Source organism: Anguilla rostrata, chromosome 13 (genome assembly GCF_018555375.3).
Source record: "Anguilla rostrata isolate EN2019 chromosome 13, ASM1855537v3, whole genome shotgun sequence".
NCBI lineage: Eukaryota > Metazoa > Chordata > Actinopteri > Anguilliformes > Anguillidae > Anguilla > Anguilla rostrata.
Window position 1 is genome coordinate 38,678,929 of NC_057945.1, and position 20,623 is coordinate 38,699,551.

General features: G+C 45.3%; 1 protein-coding gene across 19 annotated transcripts; it reads right to left on the reverse strand.

The window, feature by feature from the left end:
* Positions 1 to 1,370: 1,370 nt before the first annotated feature.
* Positions 1,371 to 19,635, reverse strand: LOC135238641 (myosin-binding protein H-like). Of its 19 annotated transcripts, none has more exons than XM_064306763.1 (22): positions 19,219 to 19,635; positions 18,777 to 18,851; positions 18,273 to 18,353; positions 18,003 to 18,065; positions 17,402 to 17,467; positions 17,200 to 17,259; positions 16,920 to 16,982; positions 16,625 to 16,684; positions 16,290 to 16,418; positions 16,123 to 16,182; positions 15,556 to 15,654; positions 15,020 to 15,088; positions 14,712 to 14,843; positions 13,208 to 13,375; positions 10,002 to 10,090; positions 8,906 to 9,101; positions 8,544 to 8,683; positions 8,136 to 8,295; positions 7,709 to 7,845; positions 3,902 to 4,088; positions 3,401 to 3,468; positions 1,371 to 1,737 (listed from the first exon to the last, which is right to left on the reverse strand). In XM_064306763.1, exons 1-21 carry the CDS (start codon positions 19,532 to 19,534, stop codon positions 3,434 to 3,436), a joined length of 2,385 nt encoding a protein of 794 aa, XP_064162833.1. In that variant the 5' UTR covers positions 19,535 to 19,635; the 3' UTR covers positions 1,371 to 1,737; positions 3,401 to 3,433. The 19 variants fall into 19 exon arrangements, with proteins under 19 accessions (XP_064162833.1, XP_064162834.1, XP_064162832.1 ...); XM_064306764.1 differs by having other exon boundaries at positions 15,565 to 15,654; positions 18,003 to 18,068; XM_064306762.1 differs by having other exon boundaries at positions 18,003 to 18,068.
* Positions 19,636 to 20,623: the final 988 nt, after the last annotated feature.

Genomic DNA, 20,623 nt, shown 5'->3' on the forward strand with positions numbered 1-20,623 from the left:
TAATATAGGTCTAGCTAATTCTCACAGCGTAACAACATTACTCACCATCTACAGTCAGGGTCAAATCGTAGCTCTTTTCAGTGTAAACATCTCTTCCTGGTATTCTACCTCGGCAGGAGTATCTTCCACTGTGTGACTGATCTAGAGCTGGGCTTGTGTACTCACTTCCACTGCTGGAGAGCGTACTGTTGATAGAGGCTCCATCTCTGTACCACAGATAACTCCACTCAGTCTGAATGGACTGAATCTCACATTTGAGAGTCACTTTCTCAGTGGGGTAGAACTTCCTCCATGCAGGGTTCAGGGTTAGCACAGGAGATTGTAGAGCTGCCAGTACAGGACACAATCAAACCCAGCACAGGGACAAAGAACTTCACTTCCTTCCTTTCTTTTCAGCAGGTGTTCAGGAATCTTCCTGATACATGTATTAATAAATCAGTGAATATTTCTTAGGCAATATAAATTTTCATTTTCCAGTGTAAAATTTTAATTGTGCAAAGTGCCCTGGTTAATAGAATCCACTAAGTGTCAAAATATAAACACAATTAGTTATAATGAAGCTCCAACTGTCTCTGTGCCAGTTTTACAGTCACAAGAGCATAATAAGGCATGCTAAAAACAGTGATGTAACAAGAAGAACTACATGTGCATATTCCAGATTATTAAGAAAGATGTGGACTACAAAGCAATTTATTTTTGCCCTTAACTTAGAAATGCAGTGCTGCAAAAGCTGGCTTTTAGTCACAATCAAAAATTGGTAAGTAAACTTTGATCATTTCGGAAAGTGTGTTCATTAAAATAAAATAAAAAATAAAAACCTTCATTTAATTGTTAGTCAAAATTAAGTTTGAGTGAAGACTGAATCTAGGGCAGTGTGTTCCTTCAACTGCAGTGTGTGCAATTAGAATGGGGTTACACTTTAGGAGCATCATTGTGAACAGGCACCACAATGGAGAGAGCCTGACGAACTGACTTCCTTTTCAATCACTAATACATGTTCTTTCTGTTCTCCTGTATACACACACACACACTACTCTTGCGCTACAGTTTATTTTATTTTATTTTTATTTATTAAATAATTTTTGAAAAATTAAGTTCAGTGATCACAAAATGCAATTATATTTTATTATGATTATTATGATTATTAATAATAATAATAATAATAATAATAATAATAATTATATATAATTGCATGTATTTAAATTGGAATTCAGCTTGGCCACACATTTCCCTTGTATTTTGTACCGGGAAGGAAATTGAAATTCTCCAATACTGTCCTCCAGAATGACCCAACACCTTTTTTGTTTTTGGTCATTGTGTGTGCAGAGAATAGTTTTGTTTTAAAAAAATTAAAAACATTCAAATTGAGCTGGGATTTAAACCACAATATTTATTGCAAGACAAGGACACCGTGTCTTTCATACAGATAGTACACATCACACTCCTGCGTGCTCACCCACTTACTGAGGGTGGACCTGTTCAAAGTGGCAATGTAGGACAATCGGAAAACACAGAAAAAGAAATACAAGTTCTACCACATAAACCGCTGCTGCATCTGACCCATTTCTGGCACAGTTAGACGCTTTATCTACAACGCTCTCCCGAACGTTAGGAGGCAATAAGGTAGCTAGATGGATACAGCAAATTCATGGGAACGTCAAATCTTGCAAGGTCATCTTCTTCTATATACATGACTCCTCTCAGCCATCGCTTTCAAACACTACACGTCTGGACATCCTGTGGGAATAAAATGGAAAGGGAATCAGACATCAGGGCATTTCCACTTGCGTCACATGATGCCAAAAGAACAATTAAACTTGGCAACATGGCTTCTACTCGCAAATAAACTTTGATTTGCTTTGACTTGATTTCACAGGCCTCCTCTCAGACTCACTGAGGTATTTTCAGAGTCATGTGACTTACGCAAATACTGCATGTGAATCATCTTCAGGCAGCCTACAGACTCATCTCACGGGAACCAATCAGCAGTCCACAAAACCATGAGAACCAATCAGGAATCTCAACCATGCATCTTTTTTTAGGACACTATCTTTAAACTCTATTGAATCTCACTGCAATGATCTTGATGAATGAATTACATTGGTAGCAATGCATTTAACCTTAGCAGAGATATACTGGCAGCAGGTTTGGATACCATTTTTGAATAGTTAAGGTGCAAAATCACAACATTGTATCTTACAAGACAAGAGAATAATCAAGATTTGTACATCCACAAAATCTTTTGGTAAGTGATCATTTATACAGGGAGAACAGAGTAAGCATATGAGCACATGCATGAACACGTTGATTCAAATTCAAATAATTAAACTTTAGCCATAAATTAACCGTGGACCGTTAGGTAGTAATTTATGAAACTAGAATGGGATATTACACTCCAGTGCCTAAGCAGGCCTTCATACCTGGGCTTTTAGAAAGGTGGAAAGCTTCCTAGCACACTCATTGGCTCCAATGCGTGCGCAAGGAAAAGCACATTCTGGAAATAAACCGCAGCGTCTGTCGCACGGGCTAGCTGCTGAGCTAGGGAAATGTGAGGAAGTGGCTCGGCAGGGCAGAATTTATGGGGCATTGCCACTGGGAGACCTGGTACAGAAGGGGCCCTGGAGCTCTCTGAAGATCTGCGCTCCACCATGTAAGGCAGAAACGCCAGGGAAACAGGTGTGCCGTTACACAGGGACCCAAATAGAGAAAACAAACCGGGGTATAAAAACACTGAGGCAACCTCCTGTCCACCTAACCCCTGACCCTTGACCCCCGACCCCCACCACCACCGTGAAAAACCCCGTTGAGGAACAGGTGGTGTTTCCGATCCAGAAATACACATGAAGATGGCAGCCATTGTTCACCTCCCTTCTCTTTAAGCACGGTCGGACGGACAGACCCGGTGCCATGCAGCCGTAGACCGGGCAAAGCAGGCTAGCATCAGCCCTGTTGCTATTTTTTGCTACCGTTTGACACAGCGAAATTTAATCCCTTCTCAGTGCAGGCTTACCAGTTTCCGGGGGGATCGGGGGGGATAGAAAGGGGAAGGGGGGCTTTCCAGAAACACTTTTTTTTTTGTTGCCATTTTTCTCTCCAATTCAGGTGTTACATCAATTCTCTGTGTGTATCACAGTCCTGGTCGATGCGCTATCCTCTGTCAGTCTGGGGAGGGTGTAGACTCAGAAACACCTTTTGGTTATTTGCTTTGTTGGCTGGATCCACACTTGCCGACGCGAACCCCCATCAGATATCAAAAATGGTGCTCTTTCAAAATCCAATAGAGATCAGCAGGTCCTCCATTTCCTCACTAAACAAGGTTTGATTGGCACCCCTGATACAGATGAGAACGCATGCAACCTCCGTATATTTTGGCGAAATGTTCTGTCCATCTGTCACTCACCAGGATTTGCTCAGCTGTGGGCGTGCGGGTCTTCTACTCCTTCTTTTCGGCTGCTGGGTTCACAACCTCTGTTGGAGAAAGTAGTGGTCGTAGTTCGAAATGAAAACGAAAGCAAGCTTCAAAGGGCGCATCACAGACAGCTGAGAACAGAAACTGGCATGCATTTTTGTGTAGAAATACATCTTAAATGAAAGATGAAATGCATATTTAAGCTAATATAAATTTTGTTTTTTAAATCTACCGGTACAGACGGATGTCAGCTGAAGCCAAGTCAAGTCAAAACGTAATGTTTAAAATTTGAATGATTTCCCAGTGAGTCCGCACATGGTGGTCTGAAAGAACAGTCTGCATCAGACTCACTGCAGGGCTCAAGCCTTGATTTTGGACAACTTGCCGCAGGCCGCCCCTACGCGCTGCCTCACTGCCACCCCCCAGAGCGGGTATTGTACATGTACCGGGGGCAGCTGCAGGGTTCTACTGCCCCTCCGACCCCAGACTCACGTTTGACCTCCAGCTTGCAGGCCACGGCGGCCTCCCCGATGGAGTTCTTCGCCCGGCAGGTGTACACGCCGCCGTCGAAGCAGGAGGGCTTGCGGATCTCCAGGGTGCAGATCCCCTGGCTGTTGATCATCCTGTACTTGGGGTCCTCGCCGATGATCATAGAGTTCTTCATCCACTCGACCTTGGGCTAGAGCAGACCACAGGACGCGTTAAAGGACCACAGCGACATGGGGGGGGGGAGGTAAGAGCGGTTGTCTGGCAGTCGGAGGGTTGCCGGTTCGACCCACACCCTGGGCGTGTCGAAGTGTCCCTGAGCAAGACACCTAACCCCTAACTGCTCTGGTGAATGAGAGGCATCAGTTGTAAAGCGCTTCGGATAAAAGCGCTATATAAATGCAGTCCATTTACCATTTACCGCAGGGCGCATTACAAGACCACAGGACGGGGCGGCAGTGTATCATTATGGGTAACGATCTGGTCTTGTAAACCAAAGGACACAGGTTTGATTCCTATGAAGGACGCTGCTGCTGTACCCTTGGGCAATTCAGCAGGGTGCTTAACCTGCACTGCTTCAGTATACTGTATATCCAGCTGCATACACGGATGAAAATGTAAGTGCTATGTAAAAAGTTGTGTAAGTCGCTCTGGATAAGAGCGTCTGCTAAAGCATCTGTAATGTGCATCAGCATGACACAGGGCTGCTTCTTTATGCATCTGCGGATGTCTGACGAGAACAAAAAAGTCAGGAAAGAGACCGAATGGAATTACCAGCAGCAAAATGTATTTCTCCACAGCACTGAATCACACCATTGTATTTCTCAGGCTCAAGTTACATTACATTTTACTGCGGCCACTGAGCAGACCCTCCTATCCAGAGCGACGTACAGGTAGCGGAGAACATCAGCGTTACTCAGAAGTGCAGTTTTTTTTTTTTTTTTTTTCTTTCCTGTGGCAGAAGCTCAGGCTTGGATTTTCAGGCCCGTTGAGAACTCAAATTGTGACATAATAGTGATATATTCATGTCAACAGCCCAAGGGACTGTTTGCAATAGTGGGGGTGCAGGCCAGTTCCAGCACTATCAACATCCACAAAAAAAACTACTTGGCTATCATGTTGAGGCTAATTGGTCAGCACATAACTCAGTGTATTTCCTGTAAGAGCAAATAATAGCTGATGCTTTGTCCCCCTCTAGGGGGCAGTGTAACTCAGCTATGCATTACAGTCAACTAGTGACCGTAGGGGGCCATGAAGACACTCAAGGGCGAAGTGGAATTTCATACATTTGGACTCTCTGTAGCACGCACACACACACACACACACACACACACACACAAAAGGTCAGAAATTTAACATCAGACATGCATATTCCATTTATAGTTGACCTATGTGGAAGTACTCTCCACAAATGATGTGTGACTGTAGATTACATTGCCACTTGCGCGTCTTGACATTTGAACCCTGAAATCTTGTGATGTGGAGAAACGCTGGGCCAACGAGCACCTTCGAAGGGACCCCACCTTCCTCGGACCCTTCCGGAGTGTTCTCATTCCAGCCGGGCATCGTGTAAACACACGGACAGCGGGTCTCGGGGGTGCTGTGGTGGTGTGAGTTTACAGTGGCCGGTATTTCCCTAAAAAGTGAACAGCAGCTGCTGACATGCAGGCCCTCGCTCCCGGTCGCCCTACGGGGTAACGGTCCCGACCTCACGCCAATTTTGCGGAGTGTGCCACCGCTTCCGCGAGCTGACGATGAGTCAGAAAGAAACTTTGCTGATTAGCTTTGATCACTTTTTGAATAACAGCACTGCCGAGTAAAAAGGGACGGGCCTCAGAGCAGGTTACCGAGCGACCAACTTGGGCCTTGTAGCAGGTTACCGAGCGACCAACCTGGGCCTTGTAGCAGGTTACCGAGCGACCAACCTGGGCCTTGTAGCAGGTTACCAAGCGACCAAGCCAGGCCTCGTAGCAGGTTACAGAGCGACCAACCCAGGCCTCGTAGCAGGTTACCGAGCGACCAACCCAGGCCTCGTAGCAGGTTACAGAGCGACCAACCCGGGCCTTGTTGCAGGTTACTGAGTGACCAACCTGGGCATTGTAGCAGGTTACCGAGCGACCAAGCCAGGCCTTGTAGCAGGTTACCGAGTGACCAACCCAGGCCTTGTAGCAGGTTACCGAGCGACCAAGCCAGGCCTCGTAGCAGGTCACCGAGCGACCAAACCGGGCCTTGTAGCAGGTTACCGAGCGACCAAGCCGCCGCTGTCTGCATCGCACATACCCAGAGTTCCACAGCAGAGCACCGACATCAGCCCATCTGCTGGCCTTTCAGTCAGAGGATAACTGCTCCTCACCCTTTCGGGCTCAGGTGGTGAAAACTGTCAGTCGGAGGAGAACCGAATGACAACAGACCGAAACTATTATGTTAAACCAGAGGTAACGAAAGGGCACTGGCACCAAACATCAACAGCCTCTTGTTTGAATGACAGTGACAGGGAAGCAGTCCAGATGACCTTCCAAATGAAGGAATCTTTATAAGGACCCTGTCAATCACCCTAAACTTACTGTAATCTGAGTCCTTTTGTCTCACACGGGTTTTCCTTTATAAAAATATGTGCAAAGTTATGAACATCATTTTCATAAACTAAAACGCAAGATACAAGTTTCATAATATCAGTTACTCACATATACAGCTCCATGATGTATTGTATGTTATAGGTAAATTCTAAAATGACAAACTAAAAATTACAAACACACACATGTACAAACGCACATGCACACACACGGACGCGCGCACGCACACACACGTGAACCCACCCTTGAAAAAACTGTGTGGATCATGAATGAGAAACATGTCTTCATATCCGCATGCGCCCGTCTCTCTGGGGCACGCATATTGCTCATCATATTGACCCTAATCTCAGCATCGGGCCGATACCAATAAGATCATTTTCAGCGATCATAGCTCTCAAAGGTCGATACAGCCACAACCCCGATATTGTGCTTCCCTAATGCAGAGCGTTGTCACTCTATAGAACACTTGATATGTAAGCAAAGTAAGCTAATCCTTAACAAATAAAACATCTCAGGCTGCTGTGTGACCAGCAACTTCCTCTACAGGTATTACACAGCATCACTAGTGCTTCAATCCCAGGGACAACTTTTATATGTCTTAAGGAAAGCCACCTCCACTTAAACATTCATTGTACCATTTGTAATTTCAGAAATTAGATGGAAATCAGAACAACCACATTGTTTTTCCTCACAGTTAGATCTTTCCCTACGCTATGACTACCCATGGCACTGCAAGGCGACAGATGCTGGACTTGCAGACCTTTGAATGGTTTGACCTGTAGGAATCTGAAGCTTGTAGCACAATGCTGGAGCACAGGCTGAAACAGGCGCAGAAGCTGGACGGTAAGGCCCCGCAGGAGTTCCTGACAGCGCAAGACCTCGCCGTCAAGTCCCCACTCTTGCTGCTGTCAATCAGAAAGCACCATCCCCCAGCTGTCCCGAAACCCGACCTCTGAGTGAGGGACAGCCCGACGAAAAAGCTCCTGCTTCAACGAGGCTTTCCGGCAGGTTTACAAGTTAGCGTAGCCGTGGCAGCCAGTTTAAACATTTACACCACTACACGGGCGGTGCGCCAGGGGCATTTTGGAACGAACGCGTATTTACTCGGTTACGTGTAGGCTGCAGGAATTTATGACCACATAAAGGGACATAAACACGTCTGTGGTCCTGGCCTCGCTCCTCAGCTGGACCACAATGCACTGCTGCCGGAGAGGGGGGAAGTGGTCATAAGGAGGCCTACCTTTGGATAGCCCCTGACGGCACACAGGAGCTTGGTGGTGTAGCCCACGGTGGCTGCTCTGTCACTCAGCGGAGTGGTGAACTTGGGGGCTTCAGTGAAGTCATGCTCCTTGTAATCGACAGGTTGATAGTGTATTCCTGTAAGGGCCAAAGCCAAAACAGAATATATACTTCAGTTACCAAACTAGTGTTATTATTTATTAGTATTATCATTGTTATAATTATTATGATTATTATTAATAAGTTGGGGCCAACTGCATTCTGTCTTATGAATAATGAACTAGCTCTGCCAAGAGACTCCTCTGAAGTTTGCCGTTCATAGCAGAATCTTTAAAATACCGTCATCTTCATTCTGTTCAGTATTACCACCTCTCCCCTTCCAGCCTGTTCATCGATAAAGACAGAGCGTCAGGCGGCGGCCAGCTCACCCTGCTTCAGGATCTGCGCCGTCTCCTTGGTGACGGCTGCTTCCTCTCCGCGGCCGACCTTGTTCTCGGCGAAGACTCTGAAGGAGTAAGTGTTGCCCATGACGAGGTCGGAGACGGTGCCGTTGAGTCGGTGGAAGTGCTCCAGCACCGTGAACCAGTCCTGCAACGAGCCCAGAGCGTGACCAACCCGGAGGACCTGGGCTTTTTAATCTGCGTGGGCGATACTTGCAGACACGGCGCAAGAGGCTAAAACAGTCGCCACGTCGCTACGAGACAACTATAAACTGTGCGGCTGACTTGGACTCAAGCTTGATCATCACTGCAAGACCAGACCATTAAAGTAGCTGACAATTTGGCACACTTCCGAACTCTGGGATTGGCCAGTGGAGGCACGGAGGCCTCACTCACCCCGGTTTTCTTGTCCGCCTTCTGGACGGTGTACCCCGTGATTTCGGTGTTGCCACTGTCCTGGGGTGGGGTCCATTCCAGTGCCACGTTGAAGCCCCAGGTGTCCGCAAGCTTAATGCTGGTCGGGGGACCTGGAAGTTCTGAAGTACCCCAAAAAAACTCACTTTACCACTGTTAAAATGACATAACACGCTGTAATGATCTATACTCTATGAGAGCATAGAGAAGTACAGTAATATGCAATGGCCCAACTGATGATATTATGACACAACTGAGGTCCAGGGTCAGATAGCGACACGTGGATAAGAACAAAAAAAAATTTTTATAGCGTAAAAAAAAGAACAAAAACCCATCACACTTACCGACAATCTGTAGGATGATGGCGGCCTTGTCCTCGAAGCTGTCGACCTTCACGGACATCTCGTACTTGCCCGAGTGGCTCCTCTCCACCTGCCGGATGAATAGAATGCTGTCCTTGTCGCTGTTGCGGATGTTCATGGTCTTGGGGTCCAGAGCCTGGCCGTCCTTGGTCCAGCTCACCACTGGTTTTGGTTTGCCCTGGAGGTGGGAGAAGGGCCTGCATGAATAGCACTGTTAAGCAGAGGTCTGATCTACCATCTCCGTGATTACTCGTTTTTATGGCGAACGGTTAACACTATAGGGCCAGAGAAGAGTTCAATGAAAATGCAGCTTGAGCTAAGACAGCTCCAACAGACTAAACGATGGCTTTAATCTAATAAATCTTTAGATTTAATAAATCTATCTAAAATTTAGAAATCCATATCCCTGGTTCACACCTGAAAAACATGATTGAATCAGTATTAACAAGATATTTTATACCTTAACTTCTGTTCCACATTGCTCAACCAACACAATTTCCGTTCTTATAAAAATCTGCTTATGTCATTGGTTACAATCGTCACGGCTGTGTATAGAATCATTTATATCAACCAGTCATTCAGGATGGGACACACTGTTGAGGGAGTTTCCGTTGCCAGGTCACAACAGCTACAGCCAGAATTCATTTTCTAAAGAACGGAAGAAGCGCTGAGCATGAAGTCCGGGCTTGTCGTGACAAAGTCAGCTACTGCTCGGTCTTAAAGTCTGATTTAAAAAATTTAAAAGTCTGATTGCAATAAGGAGTATTACGGGAATGTATTTATCTTGAAAAAACAAAGGGAAACTGCAGTTGTTTCAGGAACAGAATTGAACCCTGCTTCTTAATATGGCCTCCCTACACACCAGCTTTTAACCCATGCTTTTAACTGCTATCACCAGCAGGTATGGTCTTAGTCAGTCACAGCTTTTTGGACTACGGGAAGTTCAAGGGAGACTGGAATTATAACAGAATGTGTTAAGGAGAAGACATCTCAAACCATCAACCTTCAAAAATTTAAATGATTACAAAACTTCACCGTGAAGAGGTCTTCGTCTTCACACTTGCTGTAAAGTACTTACAGAAAAGGGGATGACAAGGTTGACCTTTTCGCCGACCTTCTTGACGAGCCTCGATTTCAGGACGCGAGGCAGGTGGATCTTGGGGCGATCTGTTCGGAGGAGAAGAGGAGGACAGGGAAAGTAAATGCTCGCTCGTGGACAGGCGACAATTCCGCCAATGAGTGACATCACAGGATTGTCCTTTCAGAAGAAACAGGCCCCCTTGGACAGTGTTGATACCAGTACATAGTGACTTGCTAAAGAAACCATAAAATATTACATAAAATATATACCTGCACAAAGGTCAAAGGGGAATTATTGTATGATCTTGGGGGAAAAAGCATAATCTATTTATCAATCAGCTGAATAAGACAGAGATTCAATTGAAACGGCACAATCTTTCCACTGTTCTGCAGTTAAGACCCTCAGACTATGGAAGTGTATGGTTTACACTGTCAAAGAGCATCTATTGTGAGAATTCTTACCCACTAAGAATGGAGCTACTGGGTTAATTTACAGTCTCTGTAAGAATGGCTCACACTCCATTCTCCTCCAAACATATGGTGAGGAGATAATGTCACGTGACACAAAGATGTGCCCCACGCACAACCCCACACCATCCCAAAAGGCTACAGTATTAGTAAGACTCTATACACAGAGGGTTGTGACACACAAATATACACTTGTACACGCCATCCAAAACCAGGGTGGATTCTCAACTTGCAGGTGAAGTACATAGCTTCTCAGGCAAGATAATGTGAATCGGAAAAAAAAAAGGTGATTTAGACTTGGATTTTAATATGTTCTTAATGCCGACACATTAATACATTCTACTAACAGCTGAATCCAGGCTTTGATCTTGCGTCTTCCTTTAAGAGCTACTAATATGTCTCAATTCAGTGAGCTCCTAATGTAACGAGGACAAATTTATGAAACGGAAAAAATAACTATGTAAAGCACCAAGCTCAATTGCTGATTAAATAACTCGTCACTCACAGATCTCAATCACACAGATGATACCGTAGACGCCTGCATAACCGCTTCCAGTATAAGCAACCTGCTGGATTACCCGAGGAGGGCATTCAAATCTCAATATCAAATTCTAATCAAGATTGACAGTGTGACTAAGTGCCAACATCTACGGGAGTGCAATACATTAACGGTACATCCATACTCATGACTCTTGGTGTAAGCTAGGACTACTGGACCTCCCTCAACAATATGCGATTGATTGTCTATGTTCACTACCCTGTCAAAACAAGAAAAATATGGTAAAAATGCTGAATGAATTAACTGCCGCATTCATTTTGAAATGGGCTCCTCTGCTACGGCATATGGCTTTTCACATTTGTACCAGTTTATCCAACCTTTTTGAAATACCCGCCACCTCTCTGACCACATTGAGGTCCATTAAGTGGGAGTTTGCTCAACAGGTCACCTACAAAGAGCTTGACGGAGAATAATGGACAGCAACACATCTCGAAGACTTGCGAAGGAAACGGGAAAAGAGAGGCTGAGAGGTTGTGTCCTGACTTGACCCCCCTTCCTATCTGTGCGGGGCCTAAACCAAGTATGGCATGACAGAGCCTCTGGCATGCCTGAAGATAAACAGTGCATCTCTGGAAAGCTCAAAGCGTTTATATGACACATGAGCTGGCAACCCAACCAACCCCCGCGCCCCGTGCCCCGTCCCCCCCGGGAATTTCATCCATATACCCCAGCCTCCACACATTGGCTTGTCCCTATCGCTCTCCCCTGAACACAGCAGGTGGTCTGGCAAAAGTTAAATCAGCAGATTCAAGGCTCCGTGCCCCCTCTTCCTCCTTAATCCCAGTTAACGGCTGGGACTTCCCACTAGTTTTCCAGAAGACAGGTTCGGGTTCTTCTTTTGGGAACAATTCAAATCTGTTGGGCTTCTAGCTGTGGGGCCCAACAGATATGCCACAGGTGTGCGAACAGTGCCGGTTGGCTTTGCCAAAGAGCTCAGCCCAGAATCTTTCAATTAGTCTCCAATTACGTTTCCAGCAACTTCGAATGTCCGTTATCGCTGACCTGATTATTAGTCTCGTTAGATCCCGCTCAGGTTTTCTTGACTCGAGTTTAATTTTTGCCTTTGTCCTCGTAACAGATTGCAAGATTGTCCTGATTTGAGCATAAAGTGAAGACAAGATGGGAAAACATGTCATACATCCCACCAATGCTGTCAACTGCAACCCCCCACCAAAAAAAAGGTAATAATACAATCGAAGTTACTTGACTGGGTCAAACTCCCGCACAAATATCTACAGGTAAACAGACAGATGAGGAAAATTCTTTGCAAAGGCCACTAAATAATTAATGCCTTATGAAGGGGACCTGAGGTTGAAAATACTCAACTGCAGGCTCTCTGAAGGTTGGCCATGGAGATCCCTGGAAGGTATTCCACAGAAGGTAATACAGAAGGACTCCTGACACGGACAACTTCACAGGGGACTGCCCCCAAAATAAGGAATGCTGGTGCACACTGAGCTCAGAGCAAAAGACACTGTTAATGAACAGAGGAGACTGATGTTGCGACGTCTACGAGAGTCCAAAGTCGGGGCAAAAAATTGGGTTTTTTGACTCTCAGAAAGACAATTTCTTTGTTAGAGTTGAGGATAAGCAGTGGGAGGGCCGAACTGACATCCTTGTTTGGGACAAGGTAACCCCTTACAGGTACAGATGTCCCGGGTGTAGAGTAACTCGTAAGAAAGCCACGTCAGTCTGGAGATTTTGTGAAACCACATTGAGTGACACTGCAGCCTGGGGTTTGTATAATTATACATGAACGGGTGTGAAAGCATGTGCTAGCAGGAGCCAACTGGATCACATTTCATAGACTGAAAATCCATTCGAGGGTCCCGGGCTGTAGGCCTCCACAGCCATTACCTTCTTTTCTCCTGGTTCATGTGCAAATGGTGGCGTTCAGTAAATTGTGTCTGAAGACAGGAGCGCAGGAGCGCAGCTTCTTCACCAATGAGGCCTCGCCAAGTCTCGTTCGCTCGATTTTGAGGAACCTCGGTGCGCAACCTGAGCCAACTCCTCGTCGAAAGTTTGCCGATGCCTTTTGAGAGACATTTGATAGGACTGACTGGTGCCCATTTTCAGTGGGGATACCATTTGTGCATAATGCAAACCATGCACAGGCTGGGCGGGGGTGGGGGTTGGGGGGTGGTTAGCTTCAGCGGTATTGAGAGCGCAACACTCACCCACAACTTCGCGCACAATCACGGGCTCAGCTAGGGCCCCAGGGGCACTGCGGCCTCCTGGGTTGACTGTAACTACGCGGATGTGCAGGAGGTCCCCGGTGGCCATGTCTTTGATCACCAAGCGGTTGGCTGGTGTGGGCTCAGCGTTTGCAACAATCCAGTCAGTCGCTGAAGAGGAAGAGAAAAATGAACGCACGCTTTTCATCCATATCCATGAATTTACACCATCGCATCCATCATCTACAAATCTGCATCCATGACTACACCATCGCATACATCATCTACACATCCATGACTTTACACCATCACGTCCATTATCTACACATTCCTTCTGCTGGGAACATAACATTTTTCTCTTTGTTGATGATCCCTCCTGAAAGATTAAATGGAATGGATCTTAAATGGAAGATTAACAAAACCACTTCACAGATCAATTCATACTGATCTGAGGTGCTACAATGATTATAAAACTATGATGTGAAAATGGCTAAAATGAGCATATTAAGTCCAAAACATACCATTTGCATATAGTGCATATCTGCATATCAATTAGCATTAACGCAGCATACAAATTAGAATACAGTGATTGCTGACACATTGAATTCCTATATATGTATGTGTGTGTATATATATACACACATATATACACACACACACACGAGTGTATAAATATCTACAGTTACTGTATACGTTGGCTGGTTATAGCTCGTATTCACAGGAAATTTACATTTTGTCAGACTATGAGCAGGTGGTGTCTTTTCCCCATTTAACCCCATATAACCTTACCCAGAGGCTTAAAATAAACGCATCAAACTCAAACTGCCGTGCCATCTACAATATAACAGAAGCCTTTTTTTTTTTTTGAATTCGGTAGATTTACACAAACGCAAACCTGATCTCAAAAATTAATTAGCATTAATTTAAGCTGATACACGGCGATCAGGGAAGTGTGCCTCGAGGACGCTTGCTCCACATGTCGTTCTAAAAGCAGGTTTCAGTGATACCGCAGCAGAGAGAGAGAGAGAGACAAAAATTCCTCATTCCTAATAGGGGCAGAAGGCAGCGCTGGGGTAAATCTGCTGATGACACATTGGGGGCAGGTGCAGGCCATTTGCCTGCTCTGCAAATACAGCTGACACTATTATGTAAAGACGAAGAAAGCTGAGGGCACCAGATTGGACTGGTGTACCCACCCGCTGCTCCACATGGAGCTTGAGTGGAAGGAGAACGATGCATTTAGTTCAGTCGGGGTGTCTCAAAAAAAAAAAAAAAAAACCAAGGGGACAAATATGAGTTCCCATTTATTACGCAAATCCGGTTTCTCCCACAATGCTCAACAGATAAATTAAATATTTTACATACGGACAGTTAACTGAGCAAGGATCACACTGCTCAATGTACCTGCAAGATCCTAATGGCTAATTTGAGTCCCATATTGTTTGCGCCTTCCTCTCTCCTCTCAAACGAACCTTTAGACTCACACGAGCATTACATAAAAACTTACTTTGGTCTTTGCAGTACTCCACTACGTATCCATCAAGGCCGGAGCCAATTTTCTCCGGGGGTCTCCATTTGATCGTGACTGAGGTATCGTTGACATCCTCCACAGACACATTAAGAGGCTCGCTGGTGGGCACTGAACCACAAGTCCAGAAAAAAAAAGAAAAGAAGGAAAAAAAAACACACACACAGGAGTTAAACGTGTGAAACTGGTGACGCGTATAATGTTCGTAACGATGGTCGAAGGGGTTTTTTTGGCGGGAAGATGAGGAAGCCTCGTCGGACCAGGCTATCGTCGGACAGGTGCTATACCTTCCGGTTCCGGAGGTGGCGGCGTAGGCGCTTTGGGCTCTTCGGCTGGCGGTGCGGCAGCAGCTGCAGCTGGTGTTAAATTTGCGTTAGGGTGGCACCAGTGGCATTACGGCACAGGTAGCGGACAAGACAGCATGGGGGGGGGGGGGTGTGGGAATTCCACAATTTCCATTACAAATTATACTTAGGTCCCAAACTACAATCTTTTGGCTTTGTTTTTGAAATGAAAACCACTTAACCCTTTAGAACGTTCTTGACTGAACATTCTCATGCTGATGTAACTGTCACCACTGTGTAGTATATTGAAAGCAATAGAGTTCAAGAACACTGACTTAAAATTTTGGAGGGGGGAATCCAAAATACCTACTCTTCAAAGGGTTAATTTAAGGAATTGCAATGGAATGTTGTTTTTAAAATAGCCAACCAATAGCCTAGGCTAGGGAGGAGTATCTACCCTCAGCTTAGTTATTGGAATTTCTCTCCCCGCCTCTGAGGGGAAGAAAGAAAAACGGTCAATGTCAATTTTTCGTTGAAACATGTTTTACCATCAGCTGGGGCTTCCGGGGCGGCAGGGGCAGCGGCATCCTCAGCGGGGGGCTGAGCAGCAGGAGCAGCAGCGGCAGCAGCGTCAGCGGCTAACGGTAAACGTTAGATGTTAGATTCTTTCAAATAGCGCTGGTGGTTAAATATTAGCCTATCCTAAATGGTCACCGTCAAATAGCGATGAAGAGGAAGGGGAAGAGTTTCGCATTAGCGTGTTAGTTACTGTTAACGTACACTCTTGGGAACAAATTTCCCAAATGTACCCTGAAAGTATAATATAATGTTCTATCTAGGTACTACCAGGCTACCTTTTACAAGAAAAAAAGGTACAAATAAATTATGTATTGCTGGCTAGGGGTACAATGTACGTACTAGTAGGATATCATTCCAGTGAGTTTGTAGCCTACACCTTGATTGCCTCTCCCCCCCCACCTTTGTTTTTCCTGAAAGTGTAGCCAACACGGGACCTTAGATTTCCCCCTCTAAAAACTAAACTTGGAGGGAAAACCAACCAAAAAGCTACCAGGTCAATTTAGAATTGCCTCAGGAGGATGATTTACCCTCAGCTGGAGCCTCGGGTGCGGCAACGGCAGCAGGTTCCTCAGCAGCGGGCGCTACGGCTGTTAAATGTTAAAATGTTAAAACAAAGCAGTGGAGCGTCTGTCACACATGCACTTCTGGATGAAATGTCCAAACGGAAAATGAGGCTAGCCCACATGAACTCTACCCTTGGCTGGTGCCTTGCCCTTGGCTGGTGCCTTGGTCTTAGCAGCGGCTGGTGCCTTTCCCTTACCCTTGGCCGGTGCCTTGCCCTTACCAGCGGCCGGTGGAGCAGGTGCTTCAGGAGCAGCAGCGGCTGGTGTTAGATGTTAGACGTTAGCGAACAGTATGAGTACAGGTGTTCAATACTGATCCCAACTGTGCTTCGAATGAATATACAGTGGAACCATCTTAATTAGTGTTAGTGATCCCTTACAAAAAGTATATTTAAATATATTGCGGGAAATCCAAAACCAAAAAGCTACCAGGTCAATTTAGAATTGCCTCAGAAAGATGATTTACCCTCAGCTGGAGCCTCAGGCGCGGCAACGGCAGCAGGTTTCTCCGCAGCGGGCGCTACGGCTGGTAAACGTTAAAATGTTAAAAATGTTAAGCAGTAGATCGTCTGCCACACATGCACTTCTGGATGAAATGTCCAACGGACAATGGACAGACACGAGCTCATCGAGCTGCAATTACCATCAGCTATTGTGGAAAACATAAATTCTTGAAAATATCGCAAAAGAGAACATTAATCATAAGAATATGTTCTGATGGTTTTTTTTTTTTTTGGTAAGCTAGCCCACGTGAACTTTACCCTTGGCTGGCGCCTTGCCCTTAGCAGCGGCCGGTGGAGCAGGTACTTCAGGAGCAGCAGCGGCTGGTGTTAGATGTTAGACGTTAGCGAACAGTATGAGTACAGGTGTTCAATACTGATCTCAACTGTGCTTCGAATGAATATACAGTGGAACCATCTTAATTAGTGTTAATGACCCCTTACGTAAAAAGTATATTTAAATATATCGCGGGAAATCTAAAACCAAAAAAACTAAAAAGCTACCAGGTCAATTTAGAATTGCCTCAGAAGGATGATTTACCCTCAGCCGAAGCCTCAGGCGCAACAACGGCAGCAGGTTCCTTCGCAGCGGGTGCTACGGCTGGTAAACGTTAAAATGTTAAAACAAAGCAGTAGGGCGTCTGCCACGCATGCACTTCTGGATAAGAGAGAACATTAATTATAAGAATGTTTTCTGACGGTTTTTTTTTTTTTTTTGGTAAGCTAGCCCACGTGAACTTTACCCTTGGCTGGTGCCTTGCCCTTAGCAGCGGCCGGTGGAGCAGGTACTTCAGGAGCAGCAGCTGGTGCTGGTGTTAAACGTTAGATGTTAGTGAACAATAGGGTATAGGTGTGCTATGCTTCTGGATGCACTGTGCTTCTAAGGAATATACAGAGGGACCATCTTAATTAGTGTTAGTGATCCCTTACGGAAAAGTAATATTTAAATATATTGATGTAAATTTGAAAATCTATTTAAATATACTGTGTAATGTGTGTATGAAATACATAAATTAACAACGTGTATTTAAATGTAGGCTAGGTATTAAATATCTGTGAACATCTCATAAATAACAAAAGCAGCTAAATTTGAACATTTAAAATATTTTCATAATATATTTGAGATGCAATATGATGCAAAAACATGCGTAATGAATATTAAAAATATGTCTGCCTACATTGAAAGTTCCCATACTTTCCCGTATATCATTTTTCCGTATGGGATGTGTTACATTTTCATGAAATGAATTAACAGACAAGAACGAATTGCTTAAATGAAGCATGTAGGCTTACGTTTACATTATTTTTTATGCTAATCATGTCTGTTAGGCCATTGTGTTTTACCCTCGGCTGGAGTCTCGCCTTCTGCAGCAGCAGGAGCAGCAGGCTTTTCTGCGGGTTCAGCGGCGGCTGATGACGTTGCATGTCGTTAGTTCAATGACACTCTTGACGCTTCTTACTTATAGCCGACACTGATGAAACTTAAGCTACTGACAGTTAATAGAACTGCATCTATCACATAGCACAAATGTTACTAATGTGGGCAATAGGCTATTTGGGCCTACATGTCGGCTATAGGCTATTAATAAACATGCAAAATGCGTGGCGAAGTACCCTCGGCTTCAGCCGGTGCCTCTGGCGCGGGGACGGCAGGCGGGGCGGCACTGGCTGCTTCAGCAGAGGGAGCCTCGGGGACTGATGTTAAAAGTTAGGTTATGAATGAGGGGTGCTCAGGAAAAACTCGATTATCCACAGGCAACACAGTTGCGTTTAAAAAAAAAAATTCACACAATGTGGGGATTGCCTCTCTTCGGGGCAAATTCAACAGCCAAATTTAATTGATGCGAAGAGTCCCGTAGAATATGATCTAAAACGATTCAGTTTTTCCTGAACACCTCTGTCGACAACTACGAATAGGAATAGAAAACGTTTAGTGTTAATCCAACTCTAAAATACATACGAGTCCAACAGGTACCATATGTACTCTGTAAAAGATGATTTAACACTTAACATATGTTAAAATGTAGCCGGCAAGGTCTAAGGAACACGGTCTATATACACCGTATAAAGAGATTGTGAGCGTAATTAAGCGCTGGTGTGCCAGGCTTCAAGCTTTACCGTCAGCTGGTTTCTCTGGTTCCGCGGGCGCGGGAGCAGCGACCTCTTCAGCAGCCGGAGCGGCAGCGGCATCAGCTGATGTTAAATGTTAATGTTATATATATATTGGGAAAGTTAGATGTTAATGGGAAAGAAGTATAGTACACATCCAAGGGCTACAAACTGGAAAATAGAGATTGTTAACAATTAGAAGAGTAAGTAGCCTACCATACAGATTAGCGCACTCCGTACAACCATTATGCTGAAATTATTTGATTAGCTGGGAATAATAAAACACCTACATATAAAGCATGGTATTTTAATTAAGTTGAGTAGCCCAAACGAGTTCTTAGCACGCTGGAAATAAATATCGGGTATTCAACATTTGAGAGCTTTATGAAGCACCGTGGTTTTTTCGTTTAACGTTTGTGCTCCCTTGCTGATACTTTATGCTCCCCGTTACCTTCTGGAGGAGCTGGTTCTGTAGGAGGGGGTGGAGCCGCAGCAGCGTCGGCAGGAGCCGCTTCTGCGGGAGGAGCGCTTTCTGCCGGCGGAGCAGCATCAGCTGCAGGAGCTTCCTCGGCGGCTGGAGCGGCTTCCGCGGGAGCAACCTCGGCTGGAGCGGCTTCTGCGGGCGCGGCTTCCGCGGGAGGGGCTTCGGCCGGAGGAGCCTCGGCAGGTGCGGGCTCGGGCGCAGGCTCCGGAGCAGGTGCCGGCGCTGCCTTCTTCGCCGGCGCCTTCTTCAGCGGCGCCTTCTTGATGACAGGCTTGGCTGGCATGTTGCTCGAGTGTCCGGAATGACAGTCCGCCTTTAGGGTAAAGTGTCTCCCGGGGGGCTGGGGGATGTCAACTTTATATAGCGACTGGGTTTGAAAGCAAGGGACTCCACCCTCCCCGTCTTTATATGCGACAGCGCAGCGCCAAATCTGTGTCACTGTCACTCTCAGTGCACCTTGGTCACATACCCCACGGGGACAGACACATCTCAGCATGCCACTTGGGGCGCACATACTGTGAGGCAGGGCTACGGTACAAACATTTAAATGATCCCAATAAAAAATTAACATGGAAAGAGGTCTGCAAGTCACTTGTGATCAACTGCTACAATATAACTAACTTGGCCTAGCAATGCGCGTGAGAGAGAGAACGAGACAAACTTTAAACCGATTGTTTGGTTTCGGGGCACACGTGATTTGTCCTGGTCTTCTGGCGCAGTAAGGGAATCCACAGTTATTGTTGTAGGGGAAGACCGAGGACGTTAAATCACTTTAATGAAAACAAATTTTCGAGGCTTACTATAAAACGAAGAGTTAGAACAATCAGATGTATCAAAGGTCCCCCAAATGATCTTAGGACTCGACATACCCTCCAACAATGATGGCGGTGAAGCAAGACTTTGGTACGGGCTGTGTTAAGGTCTCTCAATAAGCGCATTGTGTTTTTAAAAAAATTTTTTTTAAATCTTTAAATACGATTTTGTAGATTATAATATTACTATACACCAGTGGCACAGAGCACTAGCAGAAACAACTTATTTTAAAAAGCCTAACTTATTGTTTAATTTGCATTTTAAACTAGAAAATTTGTGCACCAAAAACAAGTGCACCATGATCGTGTGTCAATTGGATCCCAATTAGAGGCAAAAATTCAAACTCAACATAATACCAACTAAAACTTGGTAGAACCAATCGGATTGCAGGATACCGGCCAATCACACACAACTGTAACTTAAGTTTTCCGGATAGTTGTCATTGGATTACCAAGGGTGTGATAGACATTAAATATTTATTACGTGGCTTCCTCTACCCTTAGTTCTTTGACATTTGCAGCGGTCTTCCTGCTTCTCTGAAATAATGATGGGGATTCGG

What these genes read in the sequence shown, in the direction of transcription:
- LOC135238641 (XM_064306762.1), bottom strand. Translation starts at nt 19,534, where the DNA reads ATGCCAGCCAAGCCTGTCATCAAGAAGGCGCCGCTGAAGAAGGCGCCG. An exon ending in GGGCAAGGCACCAGCCAAGG is followed by an intron (nt 17,260 to 17,401) that starts GTAAAGTTCACG and finishes AACGTTTACCAG; the next exon opens with CCGTAGCACCCGCTGCGAAG. An exon ending in CCGTCAGGGGCTATCCAAAG is followed by an intron (nt 4,089 to 7,708) that starts GTAGGCCTCCTT and finishes GGTCTGCTCTAG; the next exon opens with CCCAAGGTCGAGTGGATGAA.